The 17,541-nt window shown below is 42.0% G+C and overlaps 1 protein-coding gene across 2 annotated transcripts in view; it reads left to right on the top strand.

Moving 5' to 3' along the window:
- igsf21a (immunoglobin superfamily, member 21a) overlaps window positions 1–11,986 on the top strand; it is a 266,508-nt gene extending 254,522 nt beyond the window's left edge. For both annotated transcript variants that reach the window (XM_014166637.3, XM_014166636.3), the window contains exons 8-10: window positions 1,534–1,726; window positions 9,226–9,264; window positions 10,624–11,986. In XM_014166637.3, the coding sequence (XP_014022112.1) occupies window positions 1,534–1,726; window positions 9,226–9,264; window positions 10,624–10,706 (315 nt within the window). In that variant the 3' untranslated portion in view covers window positions 10,707–11,986. The remainder of the gene's footprint in view (window positions 1–1,533; window positions 1,727–9,225; window positions 9,265–10,623) is intronic.
- Window positions 11,987–17,541: the final 5,555 nt, after the last annotated feature.

Here is a 17,541-nt window from a genome sequence, read left to right as displayed (position 1 = left end):
AAGAGTCAAGTCGTGGTATTTTCTTTAAGGCCCTGTGCAGTCGTAAACGTGATTTATCTGTGTTTATATACATTTTCAATTGTGAAATGTTGATAATGCCCTTGTAGTGTGCGAGCTGTTTAAAAAGACTATCTGAAATGTCAGCCTGTTGTGGTGGGATGGAGTTTTGGCCTGCCTGGTGACGTCACAAGGCGGTAAATTAGTTAATAGACCAATAAGAAGGAGAGTTTCAAACCTCTGCCTATAACAGCTAGTTTTCAGTTTTCCACTCCCCACTCAGACCACTTTCAAACAGTCCTAGCTAAATTCTTGCTTGAGAAACTGCTCTTGCTAATAAGCAATTTTTTGTTTGTTTTTGACCATTTTGATACAAAATAATCACAGTAATGTACTTAATTGTTACCCTGAAATTATTTGATATTGAGATAAAAACGGTTGCATTGGGCCTTTAAAAGGGCTGGGAGAACACATTTCAAAATGGTAAAAGAAAATCTAATCAGATTATCAATAGTTTAACTCAATGGAATTTCATTCTGTTGCATCACAAATCAGGAATAGACATCTATCTTTTTCTGGCCTTTCGCTCAGGATGTATGACAGAAACATATTTGGCCCTCAGCCCTGCAGTATAAACTAGATGAAACTGGGTTCCCTAGCTGGATTCACAGAAACAGAAGAAACACCTGTCCTTCTTTGACAATATGTGAAGTGATCATAATTCCTGATGGTGTGTTGTTCCCTTTGAATAACATTTGAGCGCCACAACCCCTCATTGCACTTTAGTACTAAACACCCTCTCCTCCCCTACTGACATGTTCTCCAGCTGTCTTGATTTTAATAACATGTCTGTATCCAGCAGATGGCAGAAAAGACATCCAGAGGAGTACAGAAGGAAGGCTTCTTCCCTCAGAGGGAGAATTATATTACATTTTGAAAAGGGGAATATTTTGAAACTGGGAAATTTCTTGAGAGGCATGAGAATCTGAAAACATTTGTAAATGTAAATCAAATCATATTTTATTTGTCACAAGCTTCGTAGGTGTAGACTTACAGTGAAATGCTTACTTAGGGGTCCTTTTCCCAACAATGCAGAGCAAAAGATAAAGATTTAAAAAAAATTAAAAATGGTAACACAGGAATAAATACATAGTAAATAACGAATAACAATAAGGAGTAAAAATAACAAGGCTATATACAGAGAGTACCAGTACTGAGTCGATGTGCAGGGGAATGAGGTAATTGAGGTAGCTACTGTATGTACATATAGTAGTAGTAAGTGACTATGCAACAGGATAGATAATAGGCAGCAGCAGCGTATGTGGTGATTTCAAAAGTGTGTTTGTGTGAGTGTGTGTGTGGCGTCAGTATGTAGTGTTGATTATTAATTCATACTGCTAACGTACCATTGCATTAGGGGGGAATTGAGCTTGTATTATTCATGTAGCCTTTGCTCTTAATCTCTTGACTGGGACTTAAACTTTTTCCCCTCTTGTCCAACCCTCCCTCACACACACTGGGGTGGTCTGTTGATAGAATGAGGTGTTCCCTGAGCCCCTCTTCACCTGGACCCGGGTCGGGGGCCGTCTGCTTGACGGGAGTGCCGAGCGGGATGGGAAGGAGCTGATTCTGGAGCGAGTGCCAGCCGAACTCAACGGCTCCATGTACCGCTGCACGGCCCAGAATCCTCTGGGCTCTACGGACACGCACACTCGCCTCATCGTCTTTGGTATGTGTCCAAACTCATTACCATATTCTGTAATCCTAGAGGGCATTGCAGAGAATCACAAATGTAATACTTGTTCTTGTTCATGGTATGTTTTATTCCCACTATTCAAAGGAATATCCTCATTCAAATTTCAAACACCATTAAAATTGTGTTTCAACTGTTAATATTATGCATCCACATACACTGAAGTATTAAGCAATGCATTTATGTAAAAAAATATATATTTATGTGCCCAGTTTTAGATATGAATTATCAATGCGAACTAAGTGTATGAGTAATAAGTGATTGTATCACTAAATGACTCAGCAATGCCTCTAGTACAAAGGCTGATTTATGCAAGTGAGTAATGCTCCTCATCTGAGTGAGTAGAAATCCAACAGCCATGGGAATCCCACAAGCAGCATGTAATGTACCCATTCTCTCCAACACTGACTACTAATAATCACATGAAAGGCCCGTAATAGAATAAATGATCTTTGTTGTTGACAGTGTCATCTCTTTGTTCAACGACCCACCTTGAGCAAGCTAGATCAGTCTTTTCATGATGTGCTGCGATTTATCGCAGTTCCAAAGTCCTGAGTTTGCTTCAGTTGATGTGGGAGTTGGCTTGCTGACTCTATTACTGCTGTATGTCCTGCTGCCCTGGTGTGTGTACCCTTGGGCCCTGCGGAATGACAGCATCCTGCGTGAGAACTTGATCAGAGGCCTGTCAATCATGGCTGCTCTGTTTTAATCAAAACCGCTGCACGGAGGATGAAGGTCTTCTCTCCTGTATTATATATTGTCTACTCTCATGTTAGAGATAACTGCCATGCAAGAGTTGGAATTTTATATATATATATATATATATATATATATATATATATATATATATATATATATATATATATATACATATATATATATATACATATATACACTAAATATATATATATATATACACTAAATATATATATATATACTGCTCAAAAAAATAAAGGGAACACTTAAACAACACATCTTAGATCTGAATGAAAGAAATAATCTTATTAAATACTTTTTTCTTTACATAGTTGAATGTGCTGACAACAAAATCACACAAAAATTATCAATGGAAATCCAATTTATCAACCCATGGAGGTCTGGATTTGGAGTCACACTCAAAATTAAAGTGGAAAACCACACTACAGGCTGATCCAACTTTGATGTAATGTCCTTAAAACAAGTAAAAATGAGGCTCAGTAGTGTGTGTGGCCTCCACGTGCCTGTATGACCTCCCTACAACGCCTGGGCATGCTCCTGATGAGGTTGCAGATGGTCTCCTGACAGATCTCTTCCCAGACCTGGACTAAAGCATCTGCCAACTCCTGGACAGTCTGTGGTGCAACGTGGCGTTGGTGGATGGAGCGAGACATGATGTCCCAGATATGCTCAATTGGATTCAGGTCTGGGGAACGGGCGGGCCAGTCCATAGCATCAATGCCTTCCTCTTGCAGGAACTGCTGACACACTCCAGCCACATGAGGTCTAGCATTGTCTTGCATTAGGAGGAACCCAGAGCCAACCGCACCAGCATATGGTCTCACAGGGGGTCTGAGGATCTCATCTCGGTACTTAATGGCAGTCAGGCTACCTCTGGCGAGCACATGGAGGGCTGTGCGGCCCCCCAAAGAAATGCCACCCCACACCATGACTGACCCACCGCCAAACCGGTCATGCTGGAGGATGTTGCAGGCAGCAGAACGTTCTCCACGGCGTCTCCAGACTCTGTCACTTCTGTCACGTGCTCAGTGTGAACCTGCTTTCATCTGTGAAGAGCACAGGGCGCCAGTGGCGAATTTGCCAATCTTGGTGTTCTCTGGCAAATGCCAAAGTCCTGCACGGTGTTGGGCTGTAAGCACAACCCCCACCTGTGGACGTCGGGCCCTCATACCACCCTCATGGAGTCTGTTTCTGACCGTTTGAGCAGACACATGGACATTTGTGGCCTGCTGGAGGTCATTTTGCAGGGCTCTGGCAGTGCTTCTCCTGCTCCTTCTTGCACAAAGGCGGAGGTAGCGGTCCTGCTGCTGGGTTGTTGCCCTCCTACGGCCTCCTCCACGTCTCCTGATGTACTGGCCTGTCTCCTGGTAGCGCCTCCATGCTCTGGACACTACGCTGACAGACACAGCAAACCTTCTTGCCACAGCTCGCATTGATGTGCCATCCTGGATGAGCTGCACTACCTGAGCCACTTGTGTGGGTTGTAGACTCCGTCTCATGCTACCACTAGAGTGAAAGCACCGCCAGCATTCAAAAGTGACCAAAACATCAGCCAGGAAGCATAGGAACTGAGAAGTGGTCTGTGGTCCCCACCTGCAGAACCACTCCTTTATTGGGGGTGTCTTGCTAATTGCCTATAATTTTCACCTGTTGTCTATTCCATTTGCACAACAGCATGTGAAATTTATTGTCAATCAGTGTTGCTTCCTAAGTGGACAGTTTGATTTCACAGAAGTGTGATTGACTTGGAGTTACATTGTGTTGTTTAAGTGTTCCCTTTATTTTTTTGAGCAGTGTATATATACTGCTCCAAAAAATTAATATATATATATAAATATATATATATATATATATATATATATATATATATATATATATAGGAGCCTAACTGTGTTGCTATGTTCCAGGGCTAGTTTCCAGGGTTAACATATGCACAGGACATGTGTGTAGCTGCTGCAGGACAATCAGAGGGTAAATCAGCTCAGGTCCATTCAGCAGAGAAAGCCATTCCGCACAGTAATCTGCCTGCACTGCCATTAAGAAATTCTCTGTCCATCATTTGATAAATCCGCACCCTGACATCCTCTAGTGAGCAATGTTTAAAAAATATGGTAGGGAAACTGCCACTTTGGGAAGGTGTTACCTTTGGGAGCGTTTTGGTAGAAAGAACACTAATGCCTATTTAACACCCTGATGCTACGTGCAGAATATTGGCTGTCTGTGTGTCTATGTCTCTGTCCTACTGTAGATGGCTTCCACTCATGTTTAGAGGATCAGAATGGTGATTGAGTGACCTTGAAACCGTCCCCCGCGGCCTTGAAATGGGACACTTCCCACTGGGCAGAGATGTCAATTCAACATCTATTCCACATTACTTCGGTGTAACTTCATTTAACAATGACATGGAAACAACGTTCATTCAACCAGTGTGTGCCCAGTGTGTTCTCTCTCCAGGGTCAAAGTGGATATTTGGAGCTCTGCTCTCTTGGCAAACTGTTCATTATACATCTTCAGGTATAACAGAGTATAAGGATGGCATGCTATTGAGACTCTCCACTGGCAGAAAGCAGTTCTCATCTTGATCATGAACATATCCACGCACCCTAGGTGATTACACTGAAGTGACTCATCAAATCAAATGTTATTTGTCACGTGCTTCGTAAACAACAGGTGTAGACTAACAGTCAAATGCTTACTTATAGGCCTTTCCCAACAATGCAGAGCGAAAGAAAATTGCTAAATAATACAAAAAGTAATAACATGTAATAATAATAGTAATAATAAATACACAGTAATGATAACTTGGCTATATACATGGGGCTCCAGTATCGAGTTTATGTGCAGGGGTATGATGTAATTGAGGAAGATATGTACATACAGTGTCTTCAGAAAGTATTCATACCACTTGACGTATTCCACATTTTGTTGTGTTACAGCCTGAATTCAAAATGTATTAAATAAAATAAAAAATCGTACCCATCTACACAAAATATCTCATAATGACAAAGTCAAAACATGGTTTTAGAAATGTTTGCAAATGTATTGAAATTGAAAAACAGAAATATCTAATATCCATAATTATCCACACCCCTGAGTCAATACTTTGGCAACGATTACAGCTGTGAGTCTTCCTAGGTAAGTCTCTAAGAGCTTTCCACATCTGGATTGCGCAACATTTGCCAATTATTATTTTAAAAAGTATTCAAGCTCTGTCAAATTGGTTGTTGTTCATTGCTAGACAACCATTATCAGGTTTTGCCATAGATTTTCAAGTAGAGTTAAGTCAAAACTGTAACTTGGCCACTCAGGAACATTCACTGTCTTTTTGGTAAGCAACTCCAGTGTAGATCTGGCCTTGTGTTATTGCCCTGCTGAAAGGTGAATTAATTTGCCAGTGTCTATGCTTGAATGCTTCACTATATGGAGAGTGGTACTCAGTAATGTGTTGTATTGGATTTGCCACAAACATAACACTTTTGTATTCAGGACAAAAAGTGAATAGCTTTTTGCAGTATTTCTTTAGTGCCTTGTTGCAAACAGGATGCATGTTTTGGAATAGTTTTATACTGTACACGCTTACTTATTTCACTCTGTCAATTATGTTAGTATTGTGCAGTAACTACGATGTTGTTGATCCATCCTCAGGTTTCTCCTATCACACTCATTAAACTCTGTAACTGTTTTAAAGTCGCCATTGGCCTCATGGTGAAATCCCTGAGCGGTCTCCTTCCTCTCCGGCAACTGAGTTAGGAAGACGCCTGTATCTTTGTACTGACTGGGTGTATTGATACACCATCCAAAGTGTAATTAATAACTACACCATGCTCCAAGGGATATTCAGTGTCTGCTTTTTTTATTTTCTACCAATAGATGCCCTTCTTTGCGAGGCATTGGAAAACCTCCCTGGTCTCTGTGGTTGAATCTGCTTGAAATTCATTGCTAGACAAAGGGACCTTTCAGATAATTGTATGTGTGGGGTACAGAGATGAGGTAGTCATTAAAAAAATAATGTTAAACACTAGTACTGCACACAAAGTCCATACAACGTATGTGACTTGTTAACTAGCTATTTAGCAGTGATATGGCTTGGGGTAGAAGCTGTTCGGGGTCCTGTTGGTTCCAGACTTGCATCTGTACCACTTGCTGTTCGGTAGCAGAGAGAGCAGTCTATGACTTGGGTGGCTGGAGTCTTTGACAATTGTTAGGGCCTTCTTCTGACATCGCCTGGTATAAAGGTCCTGGATGGCAGGGAGCTCGGCCCCAGTGATGTACTGAGCCGTACGCACAACCCTCTGTTTGGCCTTGCGGTCAGATGCCAAGCAGTTGCCATACCAAGCGGTGATACAGCCAGTCAAGATGGTCCCAATGGTGAAGCTGTAAAACGTTTTGAGGATCTGAGTACCCATCTTGAGGGAGAAAAGACGTTGTTGTGCCCTCTTCACGACTGTGTTGGTGTGTCTGAACATGATACACTATATATGTGACCGGTTTCAGGAAACTAGGCGTTTCCTAGTATGTCACAAATCACGACTTCACAGGAGAGCAGTTTGAATGTAAAAAAACGTTTTTTTTTTATCAAAACGCGTTTACAAGTTTATCAACCTTCAAAGCAGAATTACTTCCCCATTGTTCTTCAAAAATGCAGTGTATGATATACCATTTTGTAGATCTGAGTCACTACTTTTTGACAATGTAAAAAACCCAATTTCAAATTTTGCTACATAAGATGAAATCCAGGTGGTGAGTCACATATGTGACCGACCGCCTCGATTCGGTCTTATGTAGAAAAATTTGAAATAGTATCCAAATATCCTACATTACAGTATGTCTGCCATTTTGGAGACGTTTGACATTCAGCATCGTTCACACCCTCTTAAGCCTTAACGCTACAGAATACAATGACATTCTAGGTGATTCTGTGCTTCCAACTTTGTGGCAACAGTTTTGGGAAGGCACATTCCTGTTTCAGCATGATAATTCCCCTGTGCACAAAGCGAGGTCCATACAGAAATAGTTTGTCAAGATCGGTGTGTAAGAACTTGACTGGCCTGCACAGAGCCCTGACCTCAACTCCATCGAACACCTTCGGGATGAATTGAAACGCTGACTGCGAGCTAGGCCTAATCGCCCAACATCAGTGCCCAACCTCACTAATGCTCTTGTGGTTGTTTGGAAGAAAGCTCTCGACCCGCTGCACTACAGCCCCGTCGATGTGAATGGGGGTGTGTTCGGCACCCCGTTTCCTGTAGTCCATGATCAGCTCCTTTGTCTTCCTGATGTTGAGGGAGAGGTTGTTGTCCTGGCACCACACTGCCAGGTCTCTGACCTCCTCCCTGTAGGCCATTTTATCTTTCCGCTGATCAGGCCTACCACCATTGTGTCGCCAGCAAACGTAATAATGGTGTTGAAGTTTTCGCCTCAACGCAGACGTGGGTGAACAGGGAATACAGGAGCGGACTAAGCACACACCCCTGAGGGGCCCTCGTGTTGGTGGATGTGTTGTTGCATACCCTCACCACTTGGCCCCTCTGGAAGTCCAGGATCCAGTTGCAGAGGGAGGTGTTCAGTCCCAAGTTTCTTAGCTTAGTGATGAACTTGGAGGGAACTATGGTGTTGAACACTGAGCTGTAGTCAATGAACAGCATTCTCACATAGGTGTTCCTCTTGTCCAGGTGGGAGAGGGCTGTGTGGAGTGCAATAGAGATTGCATAATCTGTGGATCTGTTGGGGCAGTATGTGAATTGGAGTGGGTCCAGGGTGTCTGGGATGATGATGTTTATGTGAGCCATGACCAGCGTTTCAAAGCATTTCGTAGTTACAGATGTGAGTGCTAAGGGGCGATAGTCACTTAGACAGGTTACCTTGGAGTTCTTGGACACAAGGACTATGGTGTTCTGCTTGAAACATGTAGATATTGCAGACTAGGTCAGGGAGAGGTTGAAAATGTCAGTGAAGACACTTGCCAGCTGGTCAGTGCATGCTCTAAATACGCGTCCTGGTAATCCGTCTGACCCTGCAGCCTTGTAAATGTTAACCTGTTTAAAGGTCTTCCTCAGCAGTAAAGAGGCTGGCTGTCACAAACACACTGATTTCTCTCTGTCTTTGTGGACTGAGTAGGGAAATCGCATGTGGATGCTAATAGATCAGCAGTTTCTTTTCTGCTATTGCCCTCTTGCCCCACCTAACTGCTGCTCTAACTTACCAGAGAGCCCAATGTCCACAGCTCTATTAATACAGGCTCACCAGGGGGATGTTATTTAACATGAGCTTAAGGAACATAGGGTTCAGCTTCATTAGACCCCCTACCCATACTTACTATTTTCTCATCATCTCTTCACTTCTTTTCCCTTTCTCTGTCTCTCTGTCTCTGTCTCTATCGCTATCTGTCTCTCTCTCTGTCTCTATTGCTATCTGTCTCTCTGTCTCTCTCTCTGTCTCTATCGCTATCTGTCTCTCTCTCTCTATCGCTATCTGTCTCTCTCTCTATCGCTATCTGTCTCTCTCGCTCTCTCGCTCTCTCAATTCAATTCAATTCAAAGGGCATTATTGGCATGGGAAACATATGTTTACATTGCCAAAGCAAGTGAAATAGATAATAAACAAAAGTAAAATAAACAATAAAAAATGAACGGTAAACATTACACTCTCAAAGGTTTTAGTGGAATAGTATCATATTATGGCTGTACAGTGTTAAAACAATATCTCTCTCTCTCATTCTGTTTACCCTCTCTCTGTTTTCCCTTCATCTCTTTCAACAGAAAATCCTGCCATGATGAAAAACACTCAGAATCCGAACAGTAAGTATGGCACCCATGAAGACCACTCACAGAGAAAGTTTATATTTTAGTCTTTTAAAGAGCATTTCTCCTTTCTGTTTGTTTGAAAGTCGTTTTTCTCACACATTTTTGAAGATGTATTTGAATACATTTGAGATGACAAGCATGCAATCTGTATCCAAAATGGGACAGTAACAAATGACTAGCTACTAGCTACTTCTCGGTTAGGGTTTGATGGATAGACAAACTGACGACAGGTGAACACGTCTGTCATTCTATCATCAACACAATTCCGCCAAAAAGATAAGAACAGTTGAACCAGAAATCTCTCCCCCCTATGTTCAGATACAATACTCCTTCAGTCACTATCCACTTTTATACATTTGTGAGAACTGTGAGATTAGGGTTGTTTCTTTTCACACTGTGGGGCCTCATTTGCAGCGCCTCCAATTATCATATGTTAGAATGAGGGATTGTCAGAAAAAAGCGCAGAGGGATATGAGGGTTCTCTTTCTCAGTCTCTCTCTCTCTGCTGCTTTGCTTGCCATATCTTACGGATGTAAATTTGAATATGCAAATGATCCGGCAGGAGCAGGTTTGCCACAGCAAGGACAGAATCAGGTCAGCGTGGAAGGCACCGATCGCGGAGTGAGGCGCAGATATGCCTCGCATGCAAGTCAAATCGGTGTAGAACATGGCCCCGAGAGGTCGCCGCACACGTGTCTGATCGCTCAGTGGCTGATCTGCCAACTCCTCCCTCTGTGTGTGTGGGAAGTCCACCCTATCTGTCAGTCAGCACAGAGGCCACAGCAGAGAACAGCAACAAACCACATACCTTTTAAGGGACGCCATCCATCTCTGTCAGAGTTTCAACCCTCTCGCTGTCCTAACAAATGTTTTAGAATATTGATGATAATGGAAATTAACTGAGGTATAGAGACGCAAGGGAAGTGGGGCAGTGGCCCGTAGTAGTTGTTTATTGCAATCCTACTTAAACAAGCGGAAAGCGTAAGGCTATTACAATTGTAGTTCTAGAAGGAAAATCATGTTTAGCATCATTAACATCAGTGGAGAATGTGGTTAAGTTGACATAAAAGCAAAGAGCCTGGATTTCCAATTGCCCTTGATTTGAAAGGCTTTACCGGGACATAATATCTGACCTGATCTTCTCTGGCAGTACATGATTTGGTTGCATTCATTTTTATTACGTAGAAAGGAAATTATGACCTGACCAAAAACTAACTGACCAATCAGTGTTTTTATTGAGATTAAAGTCTGTTTTGTCTTCTTTTTTTAAAAAGTTTTTTTGTGTGTGTGTGTGACTGGCAATTATAAATAGTGATTGTATCTGACTCTTCTCTCTTTTTCTGGCCCTTGCAGATGGAGCCCCTCGCGTGGATGTAGTCGGACTAATATGGATGGTGCTGTCCCTGGCCCTCACAGTGACTGTGGAACTGACGTGAACCCTCCCAGCCAACACACACTCTGTACACACACACAATACACACACAACACACAGTAGACCCACAGAGACACACACACACACACAAACAATCCCAAGCCTTTCCAACACACATACACACACCGCATACACATACCACAAGCCCAAAACACCACAACACCACAAACAAACACACATACAACCACACCACACAGTCCTGCAAGCCTTTTCCAGTCATCCAACTGGCCCTCCATGCATCAGTCTTTCAGGAACCAGTGCCACCACCCGATGGGCCTCCACTCTGTTTTTGAAATGAAATAATAACAAAGATTATAATATAAAGAAAACAACTTACTGAACATGAGAATAACCACTTCCAGTATACCCCTCCCCCGACCACACCTTCTTTTTGTTTCTTGTCACACCTCTGCCTGTTGATCAATAAAATGAGTTGTTAAAAAAGGAAAATAAAAAGCATTTGGGTTTGTTTTGATATGTTCAAATGTTGCAACGGTGAAGAGAAAGACACTGAACCGATCAGTGGGAGGGCCAACCAGTTGTCCCATTCACTGGGCTGCGTTGTACCCAGTCTTTAAGCTACACATAAACAACTGGGAACAAATGTGAACGCTCAATGAGCACATTCTTTTTTATCACTATACAGGTATTTCTTTTCTGTATGGCTTGGAATGTACAAGAGGACTAAACGCAAAGAGAAAATGGAAAATCTCCTTTTTGAGTGTATTTTGTGTACATCTGTGTAAATATTGAAGATAATCAAAGAGGTTTTATGGGTTCAGGTTAGGATTGGTTGGTGAAGAGCTGGGAGGGTTTGCAGCAGCTCACAGCCTTTGTTTGTATTTTCTCATCCTTTATCGCTGTTTCAAGAGATAATCCTATAGGCTGTCAGGACAGAATAGTTTACAGCCTTCTGATTCCATTCATTCAGTCTCTACATCTGTGTGACAAGTTTGAAAATGAGGACAGAAAAAACAATGCAAATATCCTACATTATGTCTGCCGTTTTGGATTTGTAGTGCATGTGACGTTTGACAATTCTTTCTCCTTTTCGTGTTTTGCAGTGGTCAACACTGCATCTCATTGTCACTGGCCTGTAAATCCAGTTATTTACTTGTTACATACTTAAGTGACATTGCATTATGTACAATATGTAACTCTTCCCCCTGACATCTAGTAGGATCATGTTAGCCACCATTTCAGGAAGATGCTCACCTGAAGCAGAGTGCTAACAGGGTTGTTGCATTTGTTTCATATCACCTGTATTAAAATGGAGAGATTATCAAATAATCTGGCTTGACTTTACTTCTACAACCTAAGGGTGTTTTAAATGGCATACATTAAAACTACCTTACTCTCTTTACTATGGAAGATAGATAGGCCTACTTAATAATGCATTTGATCACATCTTGGATAACAGGTTAATATACATACATGACCTTTAGAATAATCTTATTCCAATATATGAGGAAGAATGAAGAATCTATGCAAATGTTCTCTCAACACATCAACTATGAGTTTCTCTACTTTGGGGCCATGGCAAAGTGTATATGGAGGTATTTGGCAGGAATATTTGATGATCTTTCCAGAGGTCATTCCCCCCCCCCCCCCCCCCCCAGATTATCCCTTGGGCCTTTTCTTTACAGAAGATCTACAATAAAACTGCCAAATATTTCAAGATTTGGATGCCCTTCACAATAACTTTTCAACTATGGCCTCTGAATAAGTCCAGTTTCTGGAAATAATTAGGTTGGAATATACAGTATTCTGACACTGACATTAACCGCTTTATGCTGATCTGGATACAGTGGGGTCCACAATTATTGACACCCTCATAAAAATGAGCCAAAAATGACTGTATAAAATAAATAATTCATATACAGAGCTAATCTATATATACCAAAGTATGACCAAAAATCGAGCACACGGCCAAGACAAAGACAAACATTGGCAGTAGAATGGCCTTACTGAAGAGCTCAGTAACTTTCAATCGTCTGTCCTCGGTTGCAACATTCACAACTGAGTTTCGAACTGCCTCCGGAAGCAACGTCAGCACAAGAACTGTTTGGCGGGAGCTTCATGAAATGGGTTTCTATGGCCGAGCAGCCGCACACAAGCCTAAGATCGCCATGCACAATGTCAAGCGTTGGCTGGGGTGGTGTAAAGCTTGCCGCCATTGGACTCTGGAGCAGTGGAAACGTGTTCTCTGGAGTTATGAATCACAGTTCACCATCTGGCAGTCTGACAGACGAATCTGGGTTTGGCAGATGCTAGGAGAACGCTACCTGCCCAAATGTATAGTGCCAACTGTCAGGTTTGGTGGAGGAGGAATACTGATCTGGTGCTGTTTTTCATGGGTCGGGCTAGGCCTCTTAGTTCCAGTGAAGGGAAATCTTAAAGCTACAGCATACAATGACATTCTAGATGATTCTGTGCTTGGGGAAGGCCCTTTCCTGTTTCAGCATGACAAAGCCCCATGTAACAAAGCGAGGTCCATACACATTTTTTATGTTTTTATTTTTTTATTTCACCTTTATTTAACCAGGTAGGCAAGTTGAGAACAAGTTCTCATTTACAATTGCGACCAAGATAAAGCAAAGCAGTTCGACACATACAACAACACAGAGTTACACATGGAGTAAAACAAATATACAGTCAATAATACAGTAGAAAAATAAGTCTATATACAATGTGAGCAAATGAGGTGAGATAAGGGAGGTAAAGGCAAAAAAGGCCATGGTGGCAAAGTAAATACAATATAGCAAGTAAAACACCGGAATGGTAGATTTGTAGTGGAAGAAAGTGCAAAGTAGAGATAGAAATAATGGGGTGCAAAGGAGCTAAATAAATAAAGAAATAAATACAGTAGGGGAAGTGGTAGTTGTTTAGGCTAAATTATAGATGGGCTATGTACAGGTGCAGTGATCGGTGAGCTGCTCTGACAGCTGGTGCTTAAAGATAGTAAGGGAAATAAGTGTTTCCAGTTTCAGAGATTTTTTGTAGTTCATTCCAGTCATTGGCAGCAGAGAACTGGAAGGAGAGACGGCCAAAGGAGGAATTGGCTTTGGGGGTGACCAGAGAGATATACCTGCTGGAGCGCGTGCTACAGGAGGGTGCTGCTATGGTGACCAGTGAGCTGAGATATGGGGGGACTTTACCTAGCAGGGTCTTGTAGATGACCTGGAGCCAGTGGGTTTGGCGATGAGTATGAAGCAAGGGCCAGCCAACAGGTCGCAGTGGTGGGTAGTATATGGGGCTTTGGTGACAAAACGGATGGCACTGTGATAGACTGCATCCAGTTTATTGAGTAGGGTATTGGAGGCTATTTTGTAAATGACATCGCCGAAGTCGAGGATCGGTAGGATGGTCAGTTTTACGAGGGTATGTTTGGCAGCATGAGTGAAGGATGCTTTGTTGCGAAAGAGGAAGCCAATTCTAGATTCAACTTTGGATTGGAGATGTTTGATGTGAGTCTGGAAGGAGAGTTTACAGTCTAACCAGACACCTAGGTATTTGTAGTTGTCCACATATTCTAAGTCAGAACCGTCCAGAGTAGTGATGCTGGACGGGCGGCCAGGTGCGGGCAGCGATCGGTTGAAGAGCATGCATTTAGTTTTACTTGTATTTGTATGAATTTGTACTTGTATGAACTGGAATGCCGACTGCGAGCCAGGCCTAGTCGCCCAACACCATGCCTGACCTCACTAATGCTCTTGTGGCTTAATAGAAGCAAGTCCCGCAGCAATGTTTTAACATCTAGTGGAAATCTTTCCCAGAAGAGTGGAGGCTGTTATAGCAGCAAAAGGGGGACCAACTCCATGTTAATGCCCATGATTTTGGCACGAGATGTTTAAAAGCAGGTGTCCACATACTTTTGGTCATGTAGTCTATACTGTTTTCTCAAAATAATTGTGAAATTATATTATTTTATAGCGATAGAATTGCTCAGAGAAAGATATTTTGTTTAACAAGTTAAACGTATTTTTCTCAAGAAAAGCCTTCCTTGTAGCTCAGTTGGTAGAGCATGGTGTTTGCAACGCCAGGGTTGTGGTTTTGATTCCCATGGGGGGGCCAGCACAGAAAAAAGAAAAGAAAAGGTATGAAATTAAATGTATGCATTCACTACTGTAAGTTGCTCTGGATAAGAGTGTCTGCTAAATGACAAAAATGTAAATGTAAGGTAGGGGTCAAAATTATTGAACACCCCTGTTTTCAATACCTTTCATTACCTCACCTTGCACTGAGCCTTTTTCTAAAATATTTTATGAGTTGGAGAACACATTGGGAGGGATCTTACACCATTCCTCCATACAGAAACATTCCAGTTCTGTGATATCCTTTGTCTGCGCTTATGGAAAGCACTCTTCAATGCAAACCACAGGTTTTCAATGGGTTTCAAGTCTGGAGACTGAGATGCAAATTATTTTGTGACCAATTAACCATTTCTTTGTGGATTTTGATGTGTGATTGGGGTTATTGTCTTGCTGGAAGATCCACTGGCAGAAGCAACCAGGTTTATGGCTAACTTACAAAAAGTACGGCCTTCAATGAAAAAGGATCTTCATTGAAGGCCATCCATGATAAAAGAGACAGTAGACCAAATTAAAGCACATCACATTGAATTATGAAAACTGTTTCACATCCCAGCTCTGTAGTATGTAGTTGTGCTGTGTTCACATTATTTGAAGGGCATGCATATCTGGTTGCCAATGTAATCATGCTTGTGAAGTATGCAATAAAAGTTTTTCATGAGTACATCATAGTGCTTTTTCAAAGGGGTTCAGACCAAATGAAATGAGTATGGTAAATATATTTGCTTGAATTACATATACACATCAATTGCTTTGTTTGTTCATACTTCAGTGCTAAACTTGTAATCAGAATTACCTTAAGGTTATTTCGTCCTCTGCTAGTCATGTAGCCACAGAGTTCACTTCCCCATATCCTCCCTTTCATGATCTTAATCTATTACACAATTCACCCATCCTCCAAGAATAACGCTTGCAGTAGTATGGTTCACCTCAAATAGTTACGGCTGTTTAAACTGTTTACATTTCCCATTTCCTGTCCACATGATATCACAGGAGGGGTAGAGGTGAAAGTGTCTCCGCACAACACTGCACATGCTGGCAATCATTTTGTTCTGCAGTGGTCCTGAATGGTACACCTGAGACAGCGGAGGCAGTGAGGAGACGGAGCTGCTTTTGTGGCACACCAGTGAATTATTCACGACTAACCGTGCCTGCTGAATCCAGATCCCTTTACGGGCCTCTGGAAACTATGCTATCAGATGGCCAAATAGTGTCTATGTCACCGAGGACACTGTTCAAATGGCTACCTGAGTGACACATCTCCCTGAGTGTCACTGCATCGCTGCTGGACCAGCTCTTTGTTGTGACCCTGGCCTCAGTCAAGCGTTATCAGCAACACAAATTCAAATTTGACAGCTCAACTGCAGTGACTGAGCGACAGGACTCCAGCGTGACAGAGATGTATGTGTGTATGCCCATTCAGTCTATAAATATGAATGATATTGTCAGACTCATGCAGTCAACACTCCTTTTTGGCATGGAGGCTCAGACGGTTGTCTGACTGCATCCCTCTTCCATGATACAATACGCGTTCATCGGAGTGTGATAGAAATTACAACATCATTAATACTTTAACACAGTCATTTTGTTCTAAACTAAAAGTCTATGCTTAAATTAACAAAGTATGGTCACACTTTATTTGGATAGTCCGAATTTTCCATATGTAGATGCTCTACAGATTGTCTTACTATCAACAAACTATCTGTTGATAAGCAACTGTTTGCTAAGGTTACGGTTAGGGTTAGGTTTAGAATAAAAGTTAGGGTTAGGGTAAAGTTTAGGGTTAGGATAAGGGTTAGTAGATAGTTATTTGAAATGTTGCTGATACTCTGTAGAGCATCTACACTCTTAGAAAAAAGGGTTCCAAAAGGGTTCTTCGGCTGTCCCCATAGGAGAACCCTTCATGGTTCCAAGGAGAAACCTTTTTGGTTCCAGGTAGAACCATTTTTGGTTCCATGTAGAACCTTCTCTAGAAAGGGTTCTACATGGAACCCAGAAGTGTTCTACCTGGAACCAAAAGTGTTCTACCTGCAACCAAAAAGTGTTCTTTGAAGAGATATCCTGTGGGGAGAGCAGAAGAACCCTTTTAGGTTCTAGATAGCACCTTTATTTCTAAGAGTGTACAGATGGACTATCCAAATAAAGTGTTACCAAATGTATAGTTACATTTTATATGAACACCACCCCTGGTCTCTTTTCCCTCTGTAGCTGAGCCAAAACCAATGTGTTGTATAGTGTGTGTTGCATAGTGAGAGACATTTGCTATTGGCTTTTGCTATTGGCCTTTGCCTGTGCAAACAACTGTATCCTGGTAATTATGGCCTCAAATGCCTCCAATCAGCCTTTCGCACGCCTTAGTCAAACCCTGTTCTCAGCAGATAGCAACCAGCCATGTGTTTAACTGGAGAGGGAGTGTGATATATCAATAGAGACATATGATCCAGGCCACTTCTACACATAATGCAAACATTAGGCTAAACAGCACAAATAGTCTGAATCCATGTGGTGATATACAGTAGTTTCCAAGTTGTTAAAACACTTAAATACTCACTCAGTAAACAACATCATAAACTCATCTTGTGTTGAGTCAAAAAATATCCTGGTATGAATATGTTATTTTCTACATAGTGAAAGACAAAGCAAACATGATCACCTGCTGCAAGTAGAACGTGACCGCTGCCCCACCCCTCCAGTGAGGGATGCAAATAGTGTTGCTGCAGGTATCAGTTTACATGTTGTCCAGAGAGA

This window comes from Salmo salar, chromosome 22 (genome assembly GCF_965601325.2).
Source record: "Salmo salar chromosome 22, fSalSal1, whole genome shotgun sequence".
Taxonomy (NCBI): domain Eukaryota; kingdom Metazoa; phylum Chordata; class Actinopteri; order Salmoniformes; family Salmonidae; genus Salmo; species Salmo salar.
This window is presented reverse-complemented; position numbering and strand designations above follow the sequence as displayed.